General features: G+C 35.4%; 1 protein-coding gene across 3 annotated transcripts in view; it reads right to left on the reverse strand.

The window, feature by feature from the left end:
• plcb1 (phospholipase C beta 1) overlaps positions 1-26,521 on the reverse strand; it is a 405,056-nt gene that overhangs the window by 371,162 nt on the left and 7,373 nt on the right. For all 3 annotated transcript variants that reach the window (XR_015935410.1, XM_088625584.1, XM_088625585.1), the window contains exon 2: positions 25,514-25,591. Coding sequence is in view for 2 of the 3 variants with exons in the window: in XM_088625584.1 (XP_088481710.1) it covers positions 25,514-25,591 (78 nt within the window). In the remaining variant the exon portion in view is untranslated. The remainder of the gene's footprint in view (positions 1-25,513; positions 25,592-26,521) is intronic.

Consider the following 26,521-nt stretch of genomic DNA (forward strand, 5'->3'; position numbering starts at 1 on the left):
GTTTTGAAATTTAGGAATATCAATGGTGCCCTTTAGGAGTTGGTCAATTGCTTACAATTATTGTTGTGTTTCATATCCTTTAGTAAATTTGATACAGTATAGTTATGGCACATAAGGAGCTTGTAAATTTATGATGAAAAAGACAGAAAACCATTTCACTGACTGCGTTGATTGCAATTGTTACAAAAAATAATCCAAAATATCCTAAATTCATATGTACATATAGTATACACTTTTGTCCTTCAGTAGTGTATTTTAAAGCTGAAAAATGTCATGATTTAATGACTGGCCACATAGGACTCATTTTCCTCCCTATTAGTTAATTCAACCAAGGCTTTACTGTACAAAAATTGAGGTATAGCAAAAAAAAACTTTTTTAAATGAAGAAAAGCACCACAACTAGACCAAGGACATTTTAAAACTAATCAGTGACAAAGTCACAGAATACTTTAGGTAAGGTTATAAAAGAATTTTCAAAGATACTGAATATCACTGAGTTGACCATTAAGAAAAAAAGGTATATCTTAACACCCCAACCTTACTTAGATAAATCCGCCCTTCCAAATTGATCAAGTTAGGCAAGGAGGAAACCTATTAGTAATGTCACGATAACTTTGAAAAAGCTACTGAGTTCAATGCTTGAGATAGGATAAAATGTCCATGAGTTAACAATATCCTGGTCACTTCACAAATCTGGCATGCAAACCAATCTCAAATCTCCTATGGACTTTGCAACAAAGCTTTTGAGTAATACAGCAAACATGTGTCAAAGCTTTCTGTGGTCAAAACAAAACTGGAAGTGTAACTAACAATGCATCATTCAGTCAATACCATCCCTGATATAGTGCTTAGAATGGACTGAGAAGATTGTCAGGATTCAGGGCAAAACGGATGGCATAAAGCACAAACAAATCTTAGATGAAAACCTTTTGTCTGCTTAAGACCTAAAACTGAGACACAAAATCACCTTTCAGCAAGACAATGACAGAAAGCACAATACCGTTCACTGGAGTGACATAGCAAGAATTACGGTAAGTGAATATCTTTGGCTGGCCCAGTTAAAGTCCTGATGACTGTGAACTAGTTATAATTGAAGGCTTTCACATAGGATACCTCATTTTTCAACACAAATCATTTCAGGAAACTGCATAAAATTCAAATTAAAAAAATACCACAATTATAATCTGTTAAATCAAAAAGAAGCCAAAGCATTTTAGGCCAACACAATATTTGTAATCCTTTGGTTATATGCTCCTTTTGGTTTCTGTAAACATTTTTAACCAACAACCAGAAAATGCATGCAAACACAGCCTTCTGAAAAAATCCTTTAACTATTTAATTGTAGTGGATATCTGATCATTTAGGAACAATCAAGAAGGTAGGTTGTGAAACACTGCACTTTTAGTGTGTTTGTAAGCCACTTACTGTATAAACATTTTTGGCAAGTTTATGTCTACACACAAACTTATTTACCTTTTTTTCATAATGTCATTGGTGCATGTAAAATTTAGCAGAGCTTTCTTTAGATGAAAAGACTAGTTTAAATTCTTGTACAGTGGGTGAATAATTAACCTTTAATTGTCATGCAAATGAACTCTTTGAATGGCTCCAGTAGCTCTTTGAATGCTCCATTAATTATACTGTCCTTGGAGCAAAAAGGAAACACACATAATCAGAATTCTTAAAAAGGGTCATGCCAGTTCATGCCTAAGCAAAGCTATTAAAATTTACAGGCAAAGGATTGATTTCTCAACATATCATGCTTTGCCTCTATTATCTTTCATAGACCATGGTCCTTTAACCAGTAAACTGTGGTGAAAATACAACAAAAGAGTGTCTCCTTGGTTAGAATAAGGTGTAAAGAACTGCCTTTTAACATAGAAACAAAAGGATCTTAATATCTCCGTAACCAAAGTGCAAACGTTTGACACATGCAAAATATAAACTTGTTAAATGATTGGAGTGATCAGTATAATTGCTGAAAGGTAAAGGAGCGCCCCGCACTTGTAGGGTCATAAATTGAGTTTTGGATTAATTATAGGTGCATGAAATCTTACCTTAGTAAGGTCAAAGGAATCTACACTGAAATTGAGATTGTGAGGGAGCATTTTAATGTGACTATAATTAGAGGTGGCTTTTACAGACAGAATTTATAAGAAAGCAATCTGCACAGTAATTAACAACAGCAAGGCTTTCAGTGACACAACTCAAGACAGAGAAACCTATCGCATGGACTTAATATGTATATTTTACATCCAATATCATTATTGTTCTTTGCTTCTGGACAAAAGAGGGTGACTTTGCAACTCCATAATAGAGCCTACTCAATAATGTCATTCCTGTTACAACTGAAGTAATGAAGCAAAACATTGCAGGTATTTAACTCAAATCTAGCAGTAGTTTTCATAGTATGAATTGAAATTCCAATTTACTTGCTGATAATCATTATTTGAAATGTACCAATGCAACATTTTCACTGAAAGATTAAGAATAAATTCAAGAGGACATTTGATTCATTATTAAACACTTGATATCAAGATGTGGAGCATTTTTCAAACCCTTTTGAAAATTCACCTTGACATACAATATGAAATGTCATAAATGTAAAGAATGTTATAGTTGTGCACTGTGGTTTTCCCATGGTTGAGTGCAGTAAAGCACTGTCAGGGCACATAGTTGATTGTTTGTGCATGTCTGATGCATTTCTATTCCCACTTGTTACTTTTAGAGCCCAGCACTGAGAGCAGAAAAAAAGCCTAAACAAGCAAGCAGATCATTAAGGGTCAAGTATGTATCAGCAGGCACAGGGTTTTTATAACAAAGAGTATCACTGCTCCATAGTAGACTCAGTCTAGTAAATATAAAAATCCATGCAGTATTTTAAAAATCAATAATGTTAAAATAATTGCTGCTACTGTAACTTTTACATAAAGAAAAGGGATTTGGACATCTTAGAAATAACATACAGTATGCCTTTCTTACAGATTTGGTTCTAAACATTTGCAAAAATGAATATAGTTGTTGCATATGAAATATTCAATGATGGTCTGGCGTCTCTCCCAGGGTGTATCCTGCCTTTCACTTGTCGCTTAAGCGGTGGTCCCCTGTAACCCTGTACTGGATAAAGTGGGTCAAAAATGGAGGGATGGATGGATGGAAATGGAATATATGTGAAGAAATGCAGGAGTGGATTTTCCTACTGTATATACACTTCTACTGTATGTACAGTGTGTGTTCACATTTGCAGATTTGCAGTCCTTCTTTAAAAAAACCTTTGGTGACTCAGTGTTTAACACTGTAATTCTAGAGGATTTCTCTACCTTGCCACAACTTTAAGATCTACTTACAATGAAAAAGACGGGAATAATAAATCATCTTTGAGCAAAGTAACATTGGACTGTAGAAAAGATTGATTGTCGTAGTTAATTTTGAAAAATTGACATTTTCAACCACTACTCCTTGGAACACTTCATTAAATATCAATACACAATGTTTTTGGAATATAAAGTTGAATTAAGGCAGCTTGTGATTCAAATAAGTATTTAAAAATATTTTTGTTTTCCCCAATTCTTATGGCATATATGGAAGTTTGCAAAAGCAGGGGAAAAGTATTTAACTTTTGTAAAAATAACATTGATGATTAAAAATAAACTTATACACATCCACTGCGCAAAACTCATACATGATCTGTAGTATAATCATCCCTTGGCAGTATAACCAGTTAATTGAAAAGAGAGATTACTGAATAGTGGATCAATACTACTTTATTATCAATAAGATGATCTGGACTAGCAAGGTCATTGACAGCCCTGCAATTACATTCCATGTCATCTATAAATTAAATGTTAGCAGTGTTAGCAGAACTGACATTTCTTCAAGGTATCCAGGTGCCACTGACAGACAAATAATTTTGGTGTAATTCTGACTAATAAAAAAATGAATGAGAATATCCTGTCCACAGCACATGTAGTATACTGCATTTTGTTGTGCAGATACAAATGCTTGAAGCATTTGTCGGTTGGCTTTGTTCAAAACAATGACAGCCAGTCACTTGCACTCTCACATTCTAATATATGTGCATAGTTTCTTGTCACCTTTCATCTTGGGCTACACCCACTACATTTTAATATCATGCAAATATGACAGCAAGGTCTAATGTGACAGTTTGGTTTATTTAGGCCAGCTGTTAAGAGAGAAACAGCTTTACAAGATTCTCTTTCATCTGAGCAAAACTAAAAGACAGTGGTTTATTTGCGATAATCATTGTAAAACGTAATATTTATAAGTACATCATATATATATATTTTTAGGCATGCTGACACCCAATGTGATGAGAGATACTTACAGTATTTGAAATCAACTAGGCTAGCTGAGTGGTCGCCATGGTAATATGAATGCAATTTTCAGGCCTACTTTGTTTAATAGCAGGCACATTCCCTCCCCATACACCAGTTCAATTGCATTTTAACTGTGACAGTGTTTCCTAACAGCCACTTAGTAAATGTAGTACATATTGAAGGGGGATCAAGACAAAAAGGAAATAATTCAAATATGTGTGTCACCTTATTTGTATATTGACAGTATTTAGACACCACCAACACATCATTTAGCTGAATAGCTGCAGCAAAAAATGCATAGATAGTCAAAAAACGTACAATTAGATCAAAATGTCCAGCCCTATTTTTCAGTCCTTGTCCACCCTTTTCAAGCCAGGAAATTAGACAATTCGATTTTCTAAAATTTGAAAACTAACTGCAACACCATATAATCTATACATACATCAGGTACTATTCTAATAAGGAAGAAAAATATGTAAATACATTATGAACTATCTGCACGGATACTGCCTTATTTGTCCTAGCTGTGTCTGCCAATAAGGAAGGAGGGACAGGAGAGCAGATCTGCAGGTTCATGTGTATTTATTATCCTTTAATAGGTAACAGGTATCATAGAGGGGTAGAGAGCAAAAGAGAAAATTGTAGGAGTATCTACAATCCATGAGGTAAATAATAATAATAATAATAATAATAATAATAATTCTTTATACTTATATACAGGTAGTGCTTTTCTGGACACTCCACTCAAAGCACCTTACAGGTAATCGGGACACCTCCTCCGCCACCAATGTGCAGCATCCACCTGGATGATGTGACGGCAGCCATAGTGCACCAGTACACTCACCACACATCAGCAATTAGTGGGGATTAGTGGGCCATGATCGGTAAAGGCCAATGGGATATTTGGCCAATGGGAATTTACACCAGGGTAATGCCCCTTCTCTTTTTTTGAGGAACACCCTGGGATTTTTTTTTAATACAGGGAGTCAGGACCTCGGTTTTATGTCTCATCTGAAGGACGGTGCCCTTTTACAGTATAGTGTCCCCGTCCCTATACTGAAACATTAGGACCCACACAGACTGCAGGGTGGGTGCTCTCTACTGGCCCCACTAACACCTCTTCCAGCAGCAACCTTAGCTTCCCAGGAGGTCTCCCATCCAGTTACTGACCAGGCTCACACCTGCATAGCTTCAGTGGGCTGCCAGTTGTGAGTTGCAGGGTGATATACAGTAGCTGCTGGCTAAAGGTAGAAAAAGAGAGAAAGGAAACTTCTCCCATTTACAGTATATAAGGGGAAAGAAATGAAATAATTATGAAAGAAAAAAAACTTCTAAAATAAACCCAAATACAGTAAACACTTAAAAAACTATTCAGTACAGTAAATATAATAGAATTTCATTTTAATAATTTAATAAAAAATCTGTACATTACAGAAGTTGAGCATTGTGTAAGCTGGGGAGAGTATGTGTATGACTTTAAATAGGTCTAATACTGTAAACACACACTTTGTGAAATAGTATCCAACATTTGTTTTTATCCACCCTGAATATATTCTAATTAGCCTATATACAGTACTATAAAACCAGTGTAGTGTGCTCTCACGAGGCACCAGGTCTGTAGGGGTTTGGGCATTTACTGGGAAAATAATTAATTGTAGCAGTAAATCACAAAATTGATTCTTTTAATGGCCTTAGAATCCAACCATGCGATATAGCTCAAACAACACACACACACAGGTACTAATACGCGAGGATACATTTATTTATACATAGAATATGCATGTAAACCTAACAGATCTTATCGTGAGGGTTATCAGAATACAAAAGATATATATTCATTCAGTTACGAAGAGTTACATAAATCAAGAGGACATACGTTCAGTATATCATTCATTTAGACCGTTTCGTAAATGAACTTGGTTATAACTTCTACATGAGATACTCAAAACAAGTACATAACTCTTAGGAATTAAATTGATATCAACTGGTTGGGATAACAATTGAATTCTCGAGCAGTAATGCAGTGAAGTTGAATACTCATCCAATCTCTGGGGATTCAGATCTCCTGCAGGCACAAAGAAACAGTTGCAGGCTTGTTGCTGTCCAATCCGCGCTCTCTGGCTAGGTGCCAAGCTGTGCTGTTGCGGCTTGCGACGGTGCGCTGCTGATGCTCTCTGAAGACCGGCTAGTTAGTTTTAGCTTTAACTAGCAAAGTTTGTGCACAGGAGAAAAGATGACAGCAGGTCAGCAGGTCAGGAAGAGGACCGGTTTGTTCCTGATGAAGCGCTAGTTCTGAATAGTGATTCAGCTGTCCACAGTTCCGACCTGTTCACGAGGCTTGCTGCTGATGCTAACCTCGGGTGGATCCTCTGGTTACTCTCTGGCAACCTCCGCTCTAGACTCTTAGAACAGAGGAAAGTTCTGGCACTCGGACACACTGGCCATTCCGTGGTTGTCCAGGCTGAGTCTCAGGATGGTCAGGAGGCGCGGTGCGAGAATGTCCTGCCCTTAGGAGCCTTTCTGCTCCTGGGCCGTCCTGCCCTGGAATTGTCTCGCACCCCTGGAATTCTCTTTAGAGATTCTCCCACTGGAATTTCTCCTTTGTCTAGTCTCCTCCGGCCCTCTGTGTTGCCTGTTTTTACCTGGAGGAACTTCAGCTCGTTCATTGGCTGAAAGTTTCATGGGCATCAGAGACCCACATGGGTTACTCGGCCCTACCAGTCCCTGATTGGTTGATCAAGGTGAGATATGAGTCACTTACTCCTGACACTTAGGAATGCAGTCCAGATGTCCATCTGGCACTCCCTAGACAGATAGGCGCCAATGGATGACCATTGATCATGATAGCCAGGCTTAGCTAAGTGCATCCCCATTTGGGAGCTGTCCCTTATCAAAGGAAACCTTAAATCAGCTTGCATGAATAGTTTCTCTGTGGCTGCACCACAGAGATTAAGAGAGAGATGGGGCCTCATTTGGGAAAGCACAGCAACACTTAATTCTGTCTTATTAACAAGCATTGCCGCTACACCAGTATATTCTGTAGTTGTAACAATAACTTCATAGTAATCATAGTTTAATACTGCCAAGTTAGTTTAAAAAATGAAAAATTTCTTAAAATGAAAAATGAATATGCATGAGTATATGCTGTAAATGAAGTAACACCTAATAACCTCTATTTCATTTCACTATGAAGTTGGTGTTTTTGAGTCAGTATTTTTTTAGAAGTGTATGCAATAAATACAGGGAAATACAGTACATAGCATACTGTACATAGACATAGCTGTCTTGTTCTTGTATTGATTGATCTCTAGGTTGCTTAACTGACATTTTAATTTTCTTAAGTTAGCCTTTTTTAGAATTAATTTTCAGCATAACCTAATAAAATGTTTGGCTAAATACATTACTACTAATACATTAAGATGTCAAGAAGGTCAAGGTGGAATGGAGGACAGATATTTTCACTCAAATTAAAGTGGCATAAAACATATTTTTTTAGGAATTTACAGAAAAAAAATCCAACCTTCTAGCATAAAAGACAACACTAGGCTTCATTACATAAATTTCTACAATTTTTGTTTGAGCTCTGGAAAGAGTGTTTGTGATCAGTGCTTGTAATCATGACCTTCCCATGAACCACAGCTGAAATGAGCCAAGTTACTGACATTACTTGTTTACCTACAGTAGGTGGCACCTTGAAAACTATGTTTCAACTGCAGTTCAGTTCTCAAATACAGGTTCACTCCTGACTTTCCCTTCAAAACTACTTATTCTCAGTGTTTAACTGTTTTAGAAAAGCTCCTGTAGATACTTACAGTACCTCCATATATTTCCATTATATCTGAAGAATGTTTCCATGTAAGACTAAAGGTAAAACACATTAAGATTCTCCCTTTGTATCATCAAGCCAAAAACTAAATCTAAGTTCCAAAACAATCCAGCCCCTTACACTGACCAGGAGTAGTATTGCGTGCTTTTCCAAGAAATTATTTGCACTCTTATTAATCATATAGTAAAAACAGATTCTATTTTTAGGCATTTCCATTTTCCCCTGTATAGACAACTACTTTCTAAGTGCATGTGTTCTCTGTTTATACATTCATAGAGTGGTGAGTCATCATAGCCAAACTTTTAGCAACTGGGCAGCTGAGCCAAACAAAAATCCAAGATCCTGAATCAAGGTCATTTAGGGATCTAAAATCAATTACATATAAAGGCAACATGAGCCTTTACTTGTTAAACTTTCTCCTATATTCCATAATAGCCAGAAGCTAAAGCTTTTGTTAACATGTACTTATAAAATATTTACCCTATACAGGGTATAGCTGCAGATTCATTAATCTCCATTGAAAAAAGCACTTTTTAGATAATGAATTACATTGTATCTTGAACATGTTATATTCCGCCTGTGCTACTTAAGGCAAATATGAGGTCCATTACATATGTGATTTAATAAATCTTAACAATATTTTGTGTATAATCTAACTTTAAAGTATTAATGGCAATTATTGCATTCTTAAAGCATCTGGCATCATTATTCAACCAAACCCTTATGGTATTTTCTTTTGCGCATAATAATATGTTGGCACGACATTCACGTTATTCAAAACAAAAGATTAGAGTAGATTGGAGCAGTTGGAATCACTGCTCTTTTAGATCTTTGTTTTGTTTTCTTTGTAAAAAAGGAGACTTTACACTTTTGTGCACTTACAGTATGTTGACAGTGAAATAAGCCAATCAGTAAGCAAATCAGAGTGGAACATAACAGAAATAACTAAAATTAGCCATTTCACAGGAAAATGGTGCACATTTTTTTACAGGCAGGTTGTAGAACAATTTTAGCAGATAGAGGAAGCTAAATAGAAATTGTTATTCAAACAATTTCAAAATTTCAAATATGAATCTAAAGGAACAAAAATAAATATGAACTTTACCTATATTTAGTTATTAGAATATGAAAAATCTATATATATTTTTGTTGTTTTTGAAATGTTTTTTTTTTCTGTTTCAGTTCACAAATCTGGCTGATAGTAAACTGTACAATGTTCACAGATTTTGCCCAAAACGTTAAAAAATATATGATGCAATATATAAGACTCAACATACTGTACAGTATGAAAAAAGAGTAAGAGCTCATATAGAGTCAACTGTAATCTGCTTATGGATGGTCTGGGGTTAGTTTGGAAACTCTCTACCTTCCAGGACATGCAAGTTTCTTACATGTAAATGCATAAGTCCATTAATGAACATTAGCTCAATATTTTGTTATGCAAAGGGAAAAAACCTCTAAATCAACAAACCGACAGTTGTGCCAGAAGTTAAACAAAATTATTTATGTGCCCGATGAGCTACTGATGTAAAACCTAGACTTGCTATATCATTGAATTGTTATATATGGATGCACAATGTCACCCAGTGAAAGCTAAAACAAAGTGCAATCACCTGCACAACAAAAACTACCTTGCTAAGTTTCAGTTTCTAGGCTGCAAAATTAAAATAAAGAGATTGATAAGGGTCACCTAAAAAGCACCAAGCTCTTAATCTAACAGAAAGGAACCAAACGTATCATCTAGTATGTACTGGGGCATGCAAGAGAAATTATTCCACAACAACAGTCAGTTTTTCTTCTATTTTGTATGTATTATTACGTTACCTTTATTATTAACGTACACTGCATACTTTACTAATAACTCCACTCTACAGTTCTATTAGTCAAACTCTATTGCTCTGACCAATTTGAAATAAACACTCCAAAAATAAAGATAGCTAAGCTAAGCTTTTACCATAAATACTGTACATGAAGCAAGAGCTTACTGTCTTGCAACACCGTATTTGAGCTAAATATTTAAGACACCATATACTAAGGGTCTTGTGAAATGCATTAAATATTAATACGTAACATATTAAAAAAGGCAGATGATTTCAGAAATTCTTCTTCAGCTCTTTATCTCATTAAGACAGCATGGTTTTCAACAAGGTGCTAGTTAAAAAACAACATGCTTGGGATAACTTTGATTTCAAATCAACTTGATTTTATTGTCAACTTGCAGCCAATAACTTAAAACCTTAAGATTAACTTTAAACCTGAAGATATTAGTACTTCTAAACTAATCCAAGTACATTTCTTGTACTCCTCAAGGGATGAACACAGCTGTTTTGTCTTATCTACATTATCTTCTAAAACTGGTTATCATCTTTCTAACTAGGATTTCGAGATTACATAATAAATGGCCCTTTTTATTTAAAGAAATCTATTGCTTATTGTCACTCAGCCACAGGCTTCATGGTACTGTATGTAATCCTTTCAATAATATTCTTGGCTACTCTGTAAACAATGACTCTGACACCATGAGTTTCATGTTATGTTGAATTAGGGACAGCAACAATTACTGCTACTGTCTCACAGATCTTGGGTCCTGCATTCAGGTGCAGTGTTTCTTCATACGTTTTTAAAAACTGCAGCAAGAAAACGATACTGTATTTTGCAAAGTGACAATGTGGAATAAGAAATCATCTATTATTACATATGTGCCATTCTGCATATAAAAAGCCAGAACAGTGGTGAGATTAGAGATGTGCATTCCTGTTTAACAATGGACTGGGTTTTTCATTTCACCATGTTGCCAGTTGTCCTGAGCAAACAAAGTCAACTATGAAGAGAAAGTCATGGGTTTTTGAGTGTGGCCTGTGTAAGGCTTTCTGACGTCATGTAAAGTTCCTACGACATTTTAGATTAGTACCTCGGCAAAGCAGAGGTGATTAAAAAAGAACGATTAACATATTTTCAAAAAAGGAAAATATTAATCAAAGTATTATGCTATTTATTTACGTAATTAATGATACAAATCACTGGTAACCTCTTTCAAGAAGTTTCAAGACTTTATTTGTCCAATACTTCCAAGTCTATTACAAGAGTTATTATCTCTGAAAGGAATTAAAAAAAAACAATGTAAAATGTATTTAAAAAAAAATAGAATTGATAATTTCCAAAAGAGATTTAACTCAAATAGGCCTTTACAGAGACCCCAAAATTGCCCATTTTCTAACTACTTTATCCAATACAGGATCAAGGGGAAGCCGTAACCTATGCCAGCATGCAATGGGTGCATGGTACACCCTGACACAAAAATACTTACACACACACTAGAGCCAAATTTCCTGAACCAGGGCACCCAGTGAAAAACCATGCAAACATGGGGGGAACATAAAAACTCTACGTAGATAGCATCCCAGAATTTAACCCAGGGCCCCACCACTGCAAGGCAGCATTTATTATAAAAGTGTCATAGTATTATGCTTAATAAGTAAGGCAGGTCCGTAGTCGTTGGGAAGGCAGTATCCGTTATCCAATAGGTCATGAGACAAGCAGGTGGCAAAAGGGATAGCTCAGGTTAGTGGAACTCAATAGTGAGCATGGAGAGGTGAGGTGAAAAGGTTTAAGTAGAACAAAAGGGGAACAGTGGTTGGATAATAGGTTAATTGGAGTTGCAATGCGGCGGCAAGTATGTGGCTGCATGAAAACTCTGACAACCCTTTATACCACTCCACTAAATATTCTGCACATTAAAAGTTATGTGCCATATCTTTTCCTGGTTCAGTTTTCTACACAGATGTCTACAATGTCTGTCAATTTGCCTATTGGGGAATATGCAAACTTGACTAGGTCACTCACTATACAATCAATGTTGTAAATGATGATATTTTATGTTAAATATGGCATACAGTACATCTACTGTAAGTTCCTAATCATGTGTCAGTGGAAGTTCATTAATTACATCACAGAACGTGGGGCATTTCCCATTTATCTACACTGGCTTTTATATCCATTATCTAATTTTCAATCCAAAGGCATGCATTCATTCAGATGCCTACACCCTGCAATTTGAGAAAAAGTTGTGGAAAGTCTCCTAAAAAATTCAATATACATCACGTCATATGCTCTGTGTTTAACAATTACCACAGTTGCTTGTTCAAGAAACTCCAACATGTTAGTGAAGAAAGACCTTCCTTTATATAATGACTATGTCCTAGAATCCTATTGCTACACAGATGCTCATTTAGTTTAATCCTAATGATCACTTTCATAACCTGAAATTTGATAGAAATAAAATGTACTGTTCTGTAATTACTTGGTTCAGTTGTGTTGCCCTTTTTACAGTTGAGTGCTACAGAAGTAATTTTCCAGTCAATGCATATTACCGCTGTTGCAATTGACTATCTGAAGACGTTTATTAAGAGTCAATGAATAACATCTAGTTTATTTAAATACAATTGGCAAAGAACCACCAGGCCCTGGAGATGTGTGCATCTTAAGATGTTTTAATACCTGCTCTTATACTCATGTATTTTCTATGCTAATTCTTTTAAATGTAGAACTTTCTTTCCTCAGCCTGAATCATGTTGTTGATTTCTTCTTTGGTAAACACCTGAGTAAAATAATAATTTAATATATCATTAATTTCCTTTTCATTGTCTGAAAGTTGCCAATTTCTATTTCTGATTAAATTTACTTCATCCTTAACTGTTCTATTGCTGTCATAATACTGGAAATAAAGTTATTTATTTTAATCTTCATTGCAATAAATTAATTAATTTCCCTCTCCTTTCATCTTTCTAACATTCATTTTTACCTGTGTGTTCTTTAACTGAATCCTGTTCTTTTCAATCCTTTTACAAAGTGCAATCAATCATTTTACAGTGCATTACTTCACTAATTGATAAATTAAACCATTTGGGCTACTGCTTCCTTGCCTGAGATTTACATACTCTTGTGATTAATTCTATCTGGACTTCTAACAGAATATTTCTTAACCATTATTATCCTTTTTCATTCCTATCTTCTCCCATTTTATTTCTCTTAAGCTCTGTCTCATTCCTTCATACTCTGCTTTTCTGAAATTGTAAACCTTTCATTTCCACATACTGTATGACGCTATTGCTAAGCCACTAAAGCCTTTTAATGCCATAAAGAAATGGTATAAGGTTCTCCATAAGAAATAAAACTGCATGTGTCTACACAAAAAAATATATTTTGGCTCTCACTTGTCTCCCTAAAAGCAAAGTTATTATCTGTGGCTCAAATAACAACTAGGTATAAAGCAAGATAATGAGAAGATAGCAAACCCAGACAGGTCCACAGCATAAATCACTGAACTGTTACCAACCTCTGTTATCTGGAGTGTAACTGGGACCCAAAAAAGAGAAAAATACCACATGGTTTAGGATGCAATCTTCTTGCTTACATACAAAACATAATTCAACTCTACACTGCAAATGCCTCGTTTTACACGTTTTACAATAACACCTATAAACTCAGTTCTGTTAATGGAATAAGTATTTGAAGCATTGAATAAGCAGAAGTAGAATTATAAAATTATAATAAATAGTAGTGAGTTATTGTAAGTGGAATCTACATATTGTATAGTCAGCTGTTCTTTTACTAGACTGACACAAGAATGACCATTCCAGACCTGGGATATAAATTATAAAAATTACACTGTACAAAATTAATCAAGTGTCTAATCTTGGAAGTAGTTTTCTAAATGCAATAGGGTAAGTTTTAATTGTATTTCCTATGACTTACTGTATCTCACAAAATAAGAATAATTTGTTCATAAAACAAAATCTAACTAAAATGTTTTTTATGACATGGCAAGTTAATAGTGCGGTTATTCTCTTCTTACGGTGTTGTGGTTAAAGCATAAGAAGAGTTACAAATGAGTGGAGGCAATTCTACCAACTTTTCTAGAATTTACAAAATGGTTTGTTAACATAAACACATATAAATAACACAAACTCTGACACTTTACATGAGTACAGTAGCTTCCGCAAGGTCAGATTCCTGTTGTGTATCTATGGTTTATGTTTTTGCTAGCTGAATGTAATTTTGTGCACCTGTCTACAATAAACATCAGCTGTCAGATGTTCGTGCAGTTCTGAATTCTATCTTAATACAGAGCCCTGTGGTACTCCACTAATCATGTCACCCTAATTGGAGCATTCTCCCTTATCTGTCCTCTCTAGTGTTCTATCCATTGACTAGTTCTCAGTCAAAACACTGCCTGCAATCAGATAATTTTCTCGCCCCCTTCTACTTTGAAAATACCTGTGAAACCGGTTTAATTCGGCACAGCCAGAACTCCCGCAGAGAGGGGAGTTGCACTTGTAGTGCATCGGTATATATGGAAAACCAGAGCCAACCGCTACGCCGCCCACGCGTTATGCTCTTCGTTAATGTCTAAGCCGGAACACATCATTATATCTCATTTTGTATTTCTTTAAAAAAAAATCGTTTGCCCAGCCTAACAGTATTGTTGTTATTGTTTTTATCCTGTAAAGTGCTTTGAGGAGCCACCTTTAAAGGCGCCATATACAATAAAGTTCATTATTATTATTATTGTTAATTTGCTGGATAGAGAGGTGAACATTATTACGCAGAAGACAAAGATAGCGATTTACGTTGCATTGTGCATTGTGCTGCTGTAATACAGTTTTAAATAATTAAAAGTCTAAACAGTATCAGCTTTATTTATGGGTTTTAAATATAATCAATATAAATGGTTATATTGTAATGCATAGGTGACTATTCATTGTTATTAAAATGACTTAAATTCAATCATATTGTGATATTTAGAAATGTTAATTTGTTTGGTGCGAGTGAAGTTTTATTTAATCTCTGACCCAGGGAAATGTTTTATTTTTTCAAAGAAATGTTTGTTAAAAAAAAATCATGGCTGCAGCTGGATTCGAACACACAACGTGTGACATGGGAGTCAGGAACCTAACCCACAGCGCCACCAGCAAGCTCACATGAGGAGTGTTGAAAAAGCCCTACAAACATTATCAACAGACATCATACAGCATGTACTATTCTTGTGTTGCTGTACATGAATAGAATTATATCATTATTAATTTCTTCCATATTATATTCCCTTTTAATCAAATTCTAAAAGTATGCTTGATGACTCCGGTATCACGTTAGTTAAAGACTTCGATGCTTAAAATGTTTAGGGAGAAATGGAATACTGGTGTGTATTTTTTCTTTAATGTACCGAGACCAGCCATATACTGTATGTTTATGTTCCAAACTTAATATAGTTTATGGCCTTCACACGCGTTACAGTATGCTCCTATTCTTTTTATGCTCACCTACTAAGATTTCCCTTCAGTGGTAAAATTCCATATAAATATTCAATACTAAAACGGGCACAGTAAAGACATTTAAATCCTTCTATGACCGACCAACGCACCACGAGTGCCCCTGTCGGTCAACCAATCACTTACCACGGTATTTTGCATTGTGACGCACGAGGCCGTAGCCAATTACCTCCGGTACGTGTCTGTGCCGCGCACTTTGAATGGCTGTATCTGTAGAGCGGTAAAAACTCCCTGTTCAAACAGTCAAATTTCACAGGCAGCGACTTTCAAAATACCGTGATATTGCCCTGTGATCTGTCTTAGTAGCCTCAAGTGTGTGTCTTAGATTCCTAAACTTTGAGGTTCATAGGTCATTCAGTAAGCTGCATTTCAAAATCCTTCACACCCATCCATTGAAACACTGTCCAATATATTTCACTGGTATCAGAGTTCTCAGAAAGGAAAACATTAAGCTAAATTATTAGAAATGCTGAAATCTACAAGTAAATTACTGTGCAGTAGTTCTTTAAGATGTTAGAAATAATATAAAATGAAGGCGTTAGTGCTTCCTTTGCAATGCCTTCCGTTTCAAAATCACGCATAACAGTTTTGTCTGCACCATGCAGACGGAGGTTGAATTCATTCAGATGTATGGTGATGTTATCTATAAACATTAGTTGTGCAACCCATTTATCATTATCCAGTTCACGGTAGTTTTGACATTTTTCTGACAAAAAAATCTTGATTGAATCAAGACAGTCCACAAAGCATGCCAAAACGTTCCCATAGCCTGGCCAACAAATTTTGCTGTAAAACGGAATGTCCTTGTATGCACTGTGGATCTCTTCATGCAGGGCTTGAAACTGCCTGTGCAACAAGGCAGATCAAGCAACATTAAACTTCACCACTATTGTCATCATATTGTTAAGCTCAGAACCGGTAATCTTGGCACAAATATTTTCTTAATGAGTAATACAATTCACAAAATTTACTGTGTGTGACCAATGTGATCTGCAAAAATCTTTATATATCCCTTCCTCAATTCCTCAAATATAACAGAAAATATTTTACAATGTCAATTTCCTCAAACATTTTTACAAATCTCCAACTGTTGTCGTGCTATGCATGGATTTTAGGCAGCTCTTCTTAAATTCTGTGTGAGTCACCGTATAATGCAAGACCACAGAGTGTGTTCAAAAAAAGACGTAATCTTTTAAAAATTGTGATCAGGGGTATGTATCGCAAGCTTTTCCATTAAAATGATGGGTTGGCCCTGCTAAAAGTAATGTAATAGTTAACCAACGTTAATCATTTTTCTTTTTATGTCAACGAGCTTTCATTGGGTAACATAGTTTGAAGTTTGACAAAAGCAGTTCAGCATATTTTAAGCAGTTTTTTTTTCAACTTATTTACTTCTCTGAGTTCTGAGTACTATATTGTCATTGCACATACCAATCAAAATCTTTTTGTGTGCTACTCAAAATTGCATACATGCTGTAATACCTGACTTCTGCCCTATCATAGTCATGATAATATTTGTAGTTCTCAGCTAATGCCTCTAACTTGGCACTTCAAGTACCATGAAGCTGTAAGGCCATTGAGGATCAACTGACAGTTTCACTAGGTTAACAGATCACAAGTTTTTTTTCCATTATCCATGGAGCTTGTGTATAAAACTTTATTGTTATATATACAGTAAAGTTTATGTAAAAGGATTATTTGATGAAAGCATTATGAAAGTGAAGTTTCGTAGTATAGTATAAAGGGAAAGAGGATAATAAATCCTTGAGTGAAGCACTGTTGTTGCTAAAACTGTGTTGGTTTTTAGCCCACCGAATGGTATACAGCAGGGGTGCCCAACCTTTTTTAATGTAAGATCTACTTTTTCATTTGCCAGTCCAGCGTGATCTACCAGTTTGAATTTGAAGCTCTGATATAGAAAAAAACAGACTGTGTACAATAACGATACCCATCAGTAAAATGACAGCAAATAATATCAGCAGCCTCAGCAAACACTTTTTCATTACTTCTCGATCCCTGAAAGGCCTTTTGTGTTTAGCCAGGATGTGGCTCACATCGAATGATGCGATGATTGCCGCTTTCCCTCTTGTATTAGAACTCGTGAAAACTGACTGCTGCTACAGTAGTTGAGATTTAAATTTTCCACTTTTCATTACCGTTACTCATTTTTAGCGGGAAAGTCCACATCATATGTTTTGTGTGCAGTTCTGAAATGTTGTTCTATATTTCCCTTTTTCACGTAGCTAGGATTGCTGATTTGAAAGCGAAAGTACAAAAAAATAATCATGCTCCCATTCCTTGTGGTAACGGTACGTTTTCTGTCTCTTTACTTCATCATTTTCGCTCAAACACTGCCAACTATCAAATAGGAAATCAAACGTATCAAACTGTTGGCGAATTTGTCACGGCCAGTCTGTTTCACTCCACTATGCGCTGTAGTGAATGTGGGGTTCATGCGGCAATAACCAAGAAAACGTTCTTAGGTAGCACACACATCACTATTTACGGAGCTCCTGTAGCCTTTTTTTCAGTGTCAGCCAGCACTCAGAAAAGAGACTTTTACAACCCATTCGACAAGGGTTAAACACATACAAGGGCAGTAAAATGTATGACATTACATGCACAGATCTGAATGAATTTTTAGGCTATCAAAAAAAGTAGTCAAATAACCCATCTATTTTTTGCCAAACATTCTTGTGATCGACTGGGAGTCGATCTTGATCGACTGGTTGGGCACCCCTCTATACAGTATAAACTTGAAATAGAAAAGTTACTCTGCTTGCATGCTAGAAGACAAATTTACCCATCCCACCCCCAGGGTGTCACATCACTTACCCAAGAACAGGTTGAATCTATGATCATAATCCCTGGGTCATGTTACTAGTTGACTGTAACTGGGATTCCTGGGATTTCCCGAGATCACAAATCACCAAAGACATGGTGGGATTTGTCAGCATAGGTTCTCTTGCTTCTCTTGGCACTCACTCCTTGGATGCAGTGCTTTCAGTGACGGATGCACTTCACTACCATTCAGCACTGAAATTCCAACATGGGGCTGTTTTGCCTATGATATGTTAGAAAACAAACTGTTCGAAGGTCAGTAGGTCAGAGTCAAAACTACGTATTCCAAATTGGGAGTGTATAACAAAAATAATTGTCAATTCTAAAGTAGAAACTACATAGCAACATGAAATGTACTAGAAAGACAAATGATACCTACAGTACATAAAGTTCTAAAATCTTGGCAAAGGAATCTAACCAAAGGACTAATTAAAATCCAGCTAGAAATTCATCAATGTGATTGCTAAATACTAAAAGTTCAGCTTCCTTTTTTAAAATCTACAATTATAATGGAATTGATTGGATATTATGCGTATAACCAGTCTTGATTTCTGAAAAGTGAAAAACATCATCATTGCTTGAGAACTGGAACTTTACATTCATTGTTTAAATGATATCTCAAAAGTATGGAAGTATGCAGTTTAAGAACTATGACATCATTCAGGAATACTTCATTATTGTATTTTGTAAATTATCACATATACCAGTATGTTTTTGGACTTTGGGAGAAAACCCACAAACAAAAAAAGACAAGTAGTACAAACTCCACACAGCACCCAGGTCCAGAATTGAACACAGGGCCCCAGTGCTTTGAGGCAGCAAATCTAACCACTGTGCCACCATGCCACCTACAAGCAGCCATCAAGCAAAGTAATGTCAGGATTGTTTAGTATTTCACTGTCATCTCAGAACAGAAAGAGAAGAATTTAAATGATGGCAAGAGGGCAGGAGTTTGCAACACACAGGATCTGTATGTCGACTGTACAACCAGTCAGACCTGATAGCACTAGACAGGAGCTGCAATGTCACTCTGTGGCCTAACTAGAAACTTGATATCTCCCAGCATATGCAAGAGGACTCAACTTTAAATTCAGGCATAGGCTTTGAACAGAAAGGCAACACAAAAACAACAGCTATGTTTCTGTTGGTGTTCTTACATTAACTCATTCAGCTCCTTCCTCTTTGCAAAACTGACAGTAATAGATTTGAGATGGGCTATTTAAGGACACTGACATTACCTGTTTTCCACAATAGTAAAAGAAAGCTAAAGTCCTGTGCATCACCTTTTACACAATCAATCATACTGTAGCGCTGCAATGCATATATAGTAATGTATTCCACTAGTCCACTTCTTTTGTTGTGGTCATGTAGCTTTATAGCAGCTTACATTCATTGTTTCTAAAATGCAATGATGCTTCATAGTACATTCATTGAAATGCATTGGAATTTAGAAGAACAGAACACAGCCTCTATTTCAGAAAATTAACATTGAAAATGTTTTACAATCTGGTATTAGCATTTTTAAAAGTAAAAATCATAAAACAAACATTTAATGGAGATTATTCCTCACCTATTGTATATTAAGTAATGGTTTAAATACCTATGCCACAACTTGTTGCCTACTTATTTCCTAGCATGAAATATTTTCAAATTGTGTAAAGTTACAGGAAACAGGAAGGAAACAATGAATAACTGCAGAAATATCTGCAATATAAACAAGACTGAAGTATACACTCCCTTCCTTTCCATTAATTTGTTTTCCCGAACATCATTTTCTGCAATATGAGCAACAGCTTTTCATAATCAACTAAAATTTAAAGGTAAACATAAATACTAATAACACTGTAATAGTGCAAGCTCTCCTATAAATCCTGGAATGCTGACATATTATAATTAATTTTTCATTTTTACAATTAAATTTTTCTAATTCTACCAATAGTCTTGTGTGGAAGAAATGAACCAGGTAATTTATTAGGCTAAGATTACACAGCCTGGATCCAATACAATCTTATAATAAGGTCTGTACCTGGTGAACTAATGACCTGCATGTACTGTGCAATTGGAAAAGAAACAGTCAAGACTAAGTTACAGTATATTCTACAGCTGGGCTTGTTTAGAATGTACAGCCTAGAAACCCAGTTGTTTGAAAAAGCTAGATGAGAGAAAAAAACACTGCCGACATTTATGTAAAACAAATATCTCTTTTTGACCGAATAGAGATATTACTTGTGTATTTTTAAGCTATTTTTGGCAATAAAAGCTTATATCTTGTTTGGTTAAAAAAGATTTTGTAAGTCTGGATATTTTATTTAATATTACTCAACTTTAATTTAATATTATCAACTCATCTGATATTTAGATTAAAAAAGAATTAACATTTTAATTAGATTAAAGTCACAACAATTTAGACCTATTCTCAATCTGAAAGGCATCCCACTCTACCCTCTTTAATTGTTAAGTATGAAGCAGTCCAGTGGATAGACTGCTAATACTGACCTTCCATTAACAAGTACAGTAAGCAGCTTTCCTCATAAAACTCCCTACACTTGAAATATACAATGGATACATTTAATTTACTCTCTTACTACTGATGTTCACAAAGAGAACAGCTTGTTTGTGTCCCGTAAGACTTCTGTTTGTGTTTATTCTTACATTCTTAATATTGTATATTAAAATAAATAAAGAAGTGCATTTAATTTAACACATTTTCAAAAACAACAATTTTAAATTACAGCATATAACTACTATAAGTCAGTTCAGAAATGTAAGCTAATTTTAAAAAAGTCTGCAAAGTCTGTTCAAGATGATTTTCCTGATAATTTCTGTGAAATATCACTTATGTGACAGATTAAATATCACAAAATTAGTAAAGCAATTTTACAGCCCAGGTTATATTGCCATTAACATGCTGCTTATGTAAAAAAACTCACTGGAAGAACCCTAGACAGGACACTAAACTAATCATTTATTTCACATGAATTCTAGATTTTACATCTCTTTAATAATGACACACAATCACTAGATTCTTTTCCCATAAGCACTTAACACCTTTTTCATTTCAGCTACCTTATAAATCAAGGTGAAACATTTATATTTAATAATGGAATAATTTAGAAATCTTTTACTTGATATTTCATTTTTAGTGTTATTTCTTATAGCAAGACCTTAAATTAATCTCACTGAAACTTCAAAATATTTACATTGAATATTATAAGTATCTTATCATATCCAAGAAAATGGCATTCATTTTTTTACCACATACAATGACATTTTATTAAACAGACATTACAGTGGTAAAGCATCATTACACTGATTAACAACTGCAATCTCCAGAGGATCTACTATTAAAGTTGTAGGCTATTAGCATGTATGACCACTGCAGGAAGCAATACAAAATGTACATCTGTGATACATGCTTCACCAGGTCACAGATGCTGTCTTACAGAATTCTTTCCTATTCTCCTCATACAGCCTAGTCGTGCATGTACCTTTTCAGGCCATGTGTCTTTTAACTGGCCTTTGAGATGCCAGAGAAATGTCACATGTCTCACTAAATTCAAGTGTGGTGAGCATCCATGGCATATCTGTCACATTCTCATTTTACAGGAAAAAAAAATGTTGCTTCTCAAACTGAATGCAGACACGTATTTTCCTGCTGGAATGCTGGCACGTCAGAATGAGCCAGCAGGAAGTGAAGCAAGAAAGCTCAGAGAATTTGATCAATTCTGTGCTGTGGAATCAGGCTGTCATCAGTCATGACAACTTTCAGCAACTGGAAACTCCTGCAGAGACCATCACAAATGGACCTCCCTATTAATCTTGGCCAGGTGTTGTGATTTGTGGCCCCCCAGATCATGGCCTATTATTGACATACTGTACATACTGCTGACAGCCACCCTGCAATTCACAACTAGCAATTCACTGCTGCTCAGCAGGTGTGAGCCTGGTCAGTACCTGGATGGGAGAGCTAAAATTGCTACTGGAAGATGTGTTAGTGGGGCCAGTAGGGGGCGCTCACCCTGTGGTATCTGTGGGTCCTAATGCCCCAGTATGGTGACTGGGACACTATAGTGTAAAAAGGCACTGTCCTTCAGATGAGACATAAACCGAGGTCCTTACTCTCTGTGGTCATTAAAAATCCCAGGGCATTTCTCAAGAAGAGTAGGGATGTTCCCATTGGCCTTCACCATTCTTGGCCTCCTGATATTTACCAGCTATGAATGGGCTTCCTCATTCTGTTTCTCCTCCCCACTGATAACTGATGTATTATTATTATTATACTGTTTTTTTTTTCTCTTAATCTTGCCACCTAAGAAAAAGCTGACAAAAGGCGACAGTGTATACAATTAATTCAGTCTCCAACATACCTATGGCACAGAGGAAGTGTGCTTTAACTAAACAGAGCTTATTGGTTCCAATTCTGTGTTTTCCTTTCTTGATTTGCACGACAGGTGACATTCAACAGGTTAAATCTCATCTGTGTCTCTCTTGCTAATGAGAACATTTGGTATTTGCGCAGCTATGTCACTCTCATGCATCACTGAATGATCAATTAATCAAAATGTCACCAAAAATATTTAAGCAATATCCTTGTAAACATTACTTAAAAAAAACTGATTGAAAGTTTTTTTTTTTTATCCTCATTACATTAAATTAACTTTCACTGGACTTGTACCAAATATGACATTGACAACAACACACTAGTGCCTTGGGGTCACCTTCCAAGGAAAAACAAACCAGTTTTCAGCCTGTGTCAGTACTGACCCCTTGTTCTGTTCGTTGCACTATTGTATTTAGCATGGTGTAGTTTTCATATGGTACACTCAACCTAATCCAAGAATGACCTAAATAAATTATATTCATATTTCAGCTAAAATTGTTTCAAGTATTTTCACTGCTGACAGACTCTTTTTAACAAACAATCCGGGTAAATCTGGCTATTCAGACATACGTTTTCCTGCTCCTTTTAATCTCACTTTGCCAGTATGCATCAAGCAAGCATCCCCCACTAACAGCTTGGAACAAGAGTAGGAGGTTAATGCTGTAATCTCATTTAAAGGCTCTCCAGCAAGTCAGAAAGGAAAAAAAACGTACAGTACATATTTTATTTTGCTCTGTTATTTCAAAATTAAAGCTTTTGACAGTAAACAAAGAAAAGCCCTAGTTTGTTAAACCTTTTAATATTCACCCTAAACTTCAATGAAAAGATAGCTGTTTATTAAAATATAATAGTGTTTAGTTCAATACAGAAAAACATTGTCACAGAAAGTTAAGGATGTAACCAAATAAAAAAATAATAATAATAGATGTTGTACAAAAGCTAGTAAAAATAAGAATTAGTAAATACAACATACTGTAGATGTTGGACCCTTTCCTGAAATTAAATTTCATGGAAGCACAAAAAAGTACACTAAAAAGTACACTGGAGCTTTCACCAATTAGCATGGTTTTAGTTTCTCATTGTCATATCTAGACATACATTAACATTTTGACAACTTAGGATGGCATGTCACCGTTAGTCAGGCTCTTTAACTAGAGTAAGAAGTGGAAACAGTTTCAGGAAAGTCTTTCTCTATGAACTTGTCTTTCTATAAGCACTGTCTGTATGCCGAGGTTTAGGATATTACCAAAACCCCCAGAAATAAACTCTAGCTACACATGCCCACTACCTAATAGGTTACCTGGCTAAGCTTTTTTCCTCCAAAGATCACTACAGCATCCCACAGATCTATTATCTCTCAAGTATCCTTTACTTAGTGTCTTTAACTAAGGCAACAATCCAATGCCTACAAGCAAAAACATCTAGAACTCTGCTTGCCACACCCTTTCATACTCTGAAAGGCAGTCTACCAACAGATAGATCATCACACTTGACCACAGATCATCACACAGGAAATATGCTCATCATGTTTCCCCTTGCCTGATGGGAAAGGCAGAGTCCTAACAGTAACAAGGCAGAGGAAAGTACAATATACAGTACAGCAGACAATATTACAGTACAATATGTGGAAGTGTCTCTTGCCTCAGTACATACCGCTTCTATAACCTCACTGCACATTCTCTAACAATGTGTGTTATGTTATTGAATCATGGGTAGCACAAATTTATGATGAATACTGTGTAGAAAATAACAAGAGAAAGCAAATTTTGCTATCTGATTAATATCTGCTTAACAAAAAGACAATATTACAAAAATCAGAATCTTCAGAAACTTTACTTAAGGCTAATAGAATATGTACTGTAGTTGTTTCTGTCACAGAACATATATTGGATTAAGGATTAAGTTGGCAGTTTTGTACGGAATCATTTATTAAAAATCTCAGCAGTTCCCAAAATTATGTAAATGATGCAGAAGATAAATAATGGGAGAAATGAGTTGCTTTGAGGCAGACTCAACCGATTGTTCCTGAAAACTATATCCTGTGAAAACAGACAAAGGCCATTTACTAGCTTTATTGTTCTAAATGAGATATTGTTTTATTATTCAATCACAACCCTCAAATAGTACGCCTTGGAAGCAACACTCGAAAAATGTATTTAGTTACATTGCTAATAAGATTGGTTTTATTGCATTCAAAGTAGGCCTGGACTAAACCTAACAAAACTAAAATGACGTACCTGTCTTAATTAAGCACTGATGGCCCATGAAGTTTCTACTCTCTCTAGGCCTTTTTATTGTCTATTAACATTAGGAACATTAGGAATTAGGAAAACTAATTGATTTAAAAGAACTAATATCTCACCATGATTTAATTTTCATCGTGGTAGAAGGCAGATTACGGTGGTCAATAAAATATTGTTTTTTTTTTGTTCTTACCACCATTATAGAATTGATGGTAATTAAGCAGCAATCAGTAATCGTATTAAGTAGTATTAATTTAGTAATACCTATAAATCCTATTGTGCTAAAAATCATTTTCACCATATACTGTATGCACTCTAAATTTTTTTGTCATGACCTTTAACAGAAAGTGTGTATCAGCAATACATCCAAGCCTTACTTATATACACACCACGAAAAGCAACCTCTGCAGGAATTATCTACAGCCTGAAACATTAAACGATGATTATGCTGCAAGAAACGACTTGCAACTATAACCATGATGCCATCTTTGAGTATGTCAGATTATAGGTTGAAATTTAACCCCCAGAGGGTACTACAGTTTATGTGACAGCCTTACCTTGTTCTGATCCATCCAGTACAGGAAGTATCCCTGTGGATCCACTCTTAAAGTCACAGGAGTCACAGTTGTTGAGTCCTACCAAATAAATGGAAAATTCGCATGAAATTCATGCCAAACTTGTTCTGGCCCTGAAAGTCCATTTACATATTTAAGCAGCAAAGGGGCAGCAAAACCATACATGAAAACTACAGAAAGATAAACAAAAACTTACAATCCCCCTAAAATATTACTTTTTAACTAAGGAAGGCTTCAATCACTCTCAGTTCAATGTAGACTCATTTATGAAATTATTCTCTTCCTAGGTTTTGAGCAAGAGACCATTATTAAACCGTACAAAGAGAACATGAACTTTCCTTAATGTCTGTAGGGTCAAACTGATAATTTTTTAACTTGCCAAATACTGTTGAAAATAATTGTCATCAACCTGTGTTTTACAGTACTGTATATGCTTAAGAACAGGAAATGGCATTGTAAACTTAATAAAGAAACTATTCATCATTGAATATCCTCATCTTGAAAAGCAAGCCTAGGGAAATCCTTACTGTGGTTTAAAAAACTGTTGATAGTTTTCAATATGTATTTTCAACTTATATTCTATTTAAATGCTGTGAACTATATTATAGGTAAAAAAAATATTTTGGAATGGAAATGACCAAAAAAGGGGGACTATCCATTAAGAAAAAGCTCTCTGGTTCAGGAAAATGCAGATCAATTTTACTTTACACAGCAGCCTTCTAGTAATTTAACTATTCCAACAGTAATTGTTTATTTATCTTGTTTCGGTGCATTAAACTAGACAGCCCTTAAAATCTCATATCTTGGCTTATCATGTTGTCTTTTTGAGAATAAATAAGAAAAATATATTGCCCAAAAACACAATGTTCAGTGATGACAAATTTTAAATACTACAAGAAGTTATGTTATTATACTATACTGTAAGTCTCCCAAGGTCAGTTCTTCAGATGATACCAACTTTTAGCAAGGTAAATCCAAGATGTAACTCAC

This window comes from Lepisosteus platostomus, chromosome 3, assembly GCF_059453375.1.
Source record: "Lepisosteus platostomus isolate fLepPlt1 chromosome 3, fLepPlt1.hap1, whole genome shotgun sequence".
NCBI lineage: Eukaryota > Metazoa > Chordata > Actinopteri > Semionotiformes > Lepisosteidae > Lepisosteus > Lepisosteus platostomus.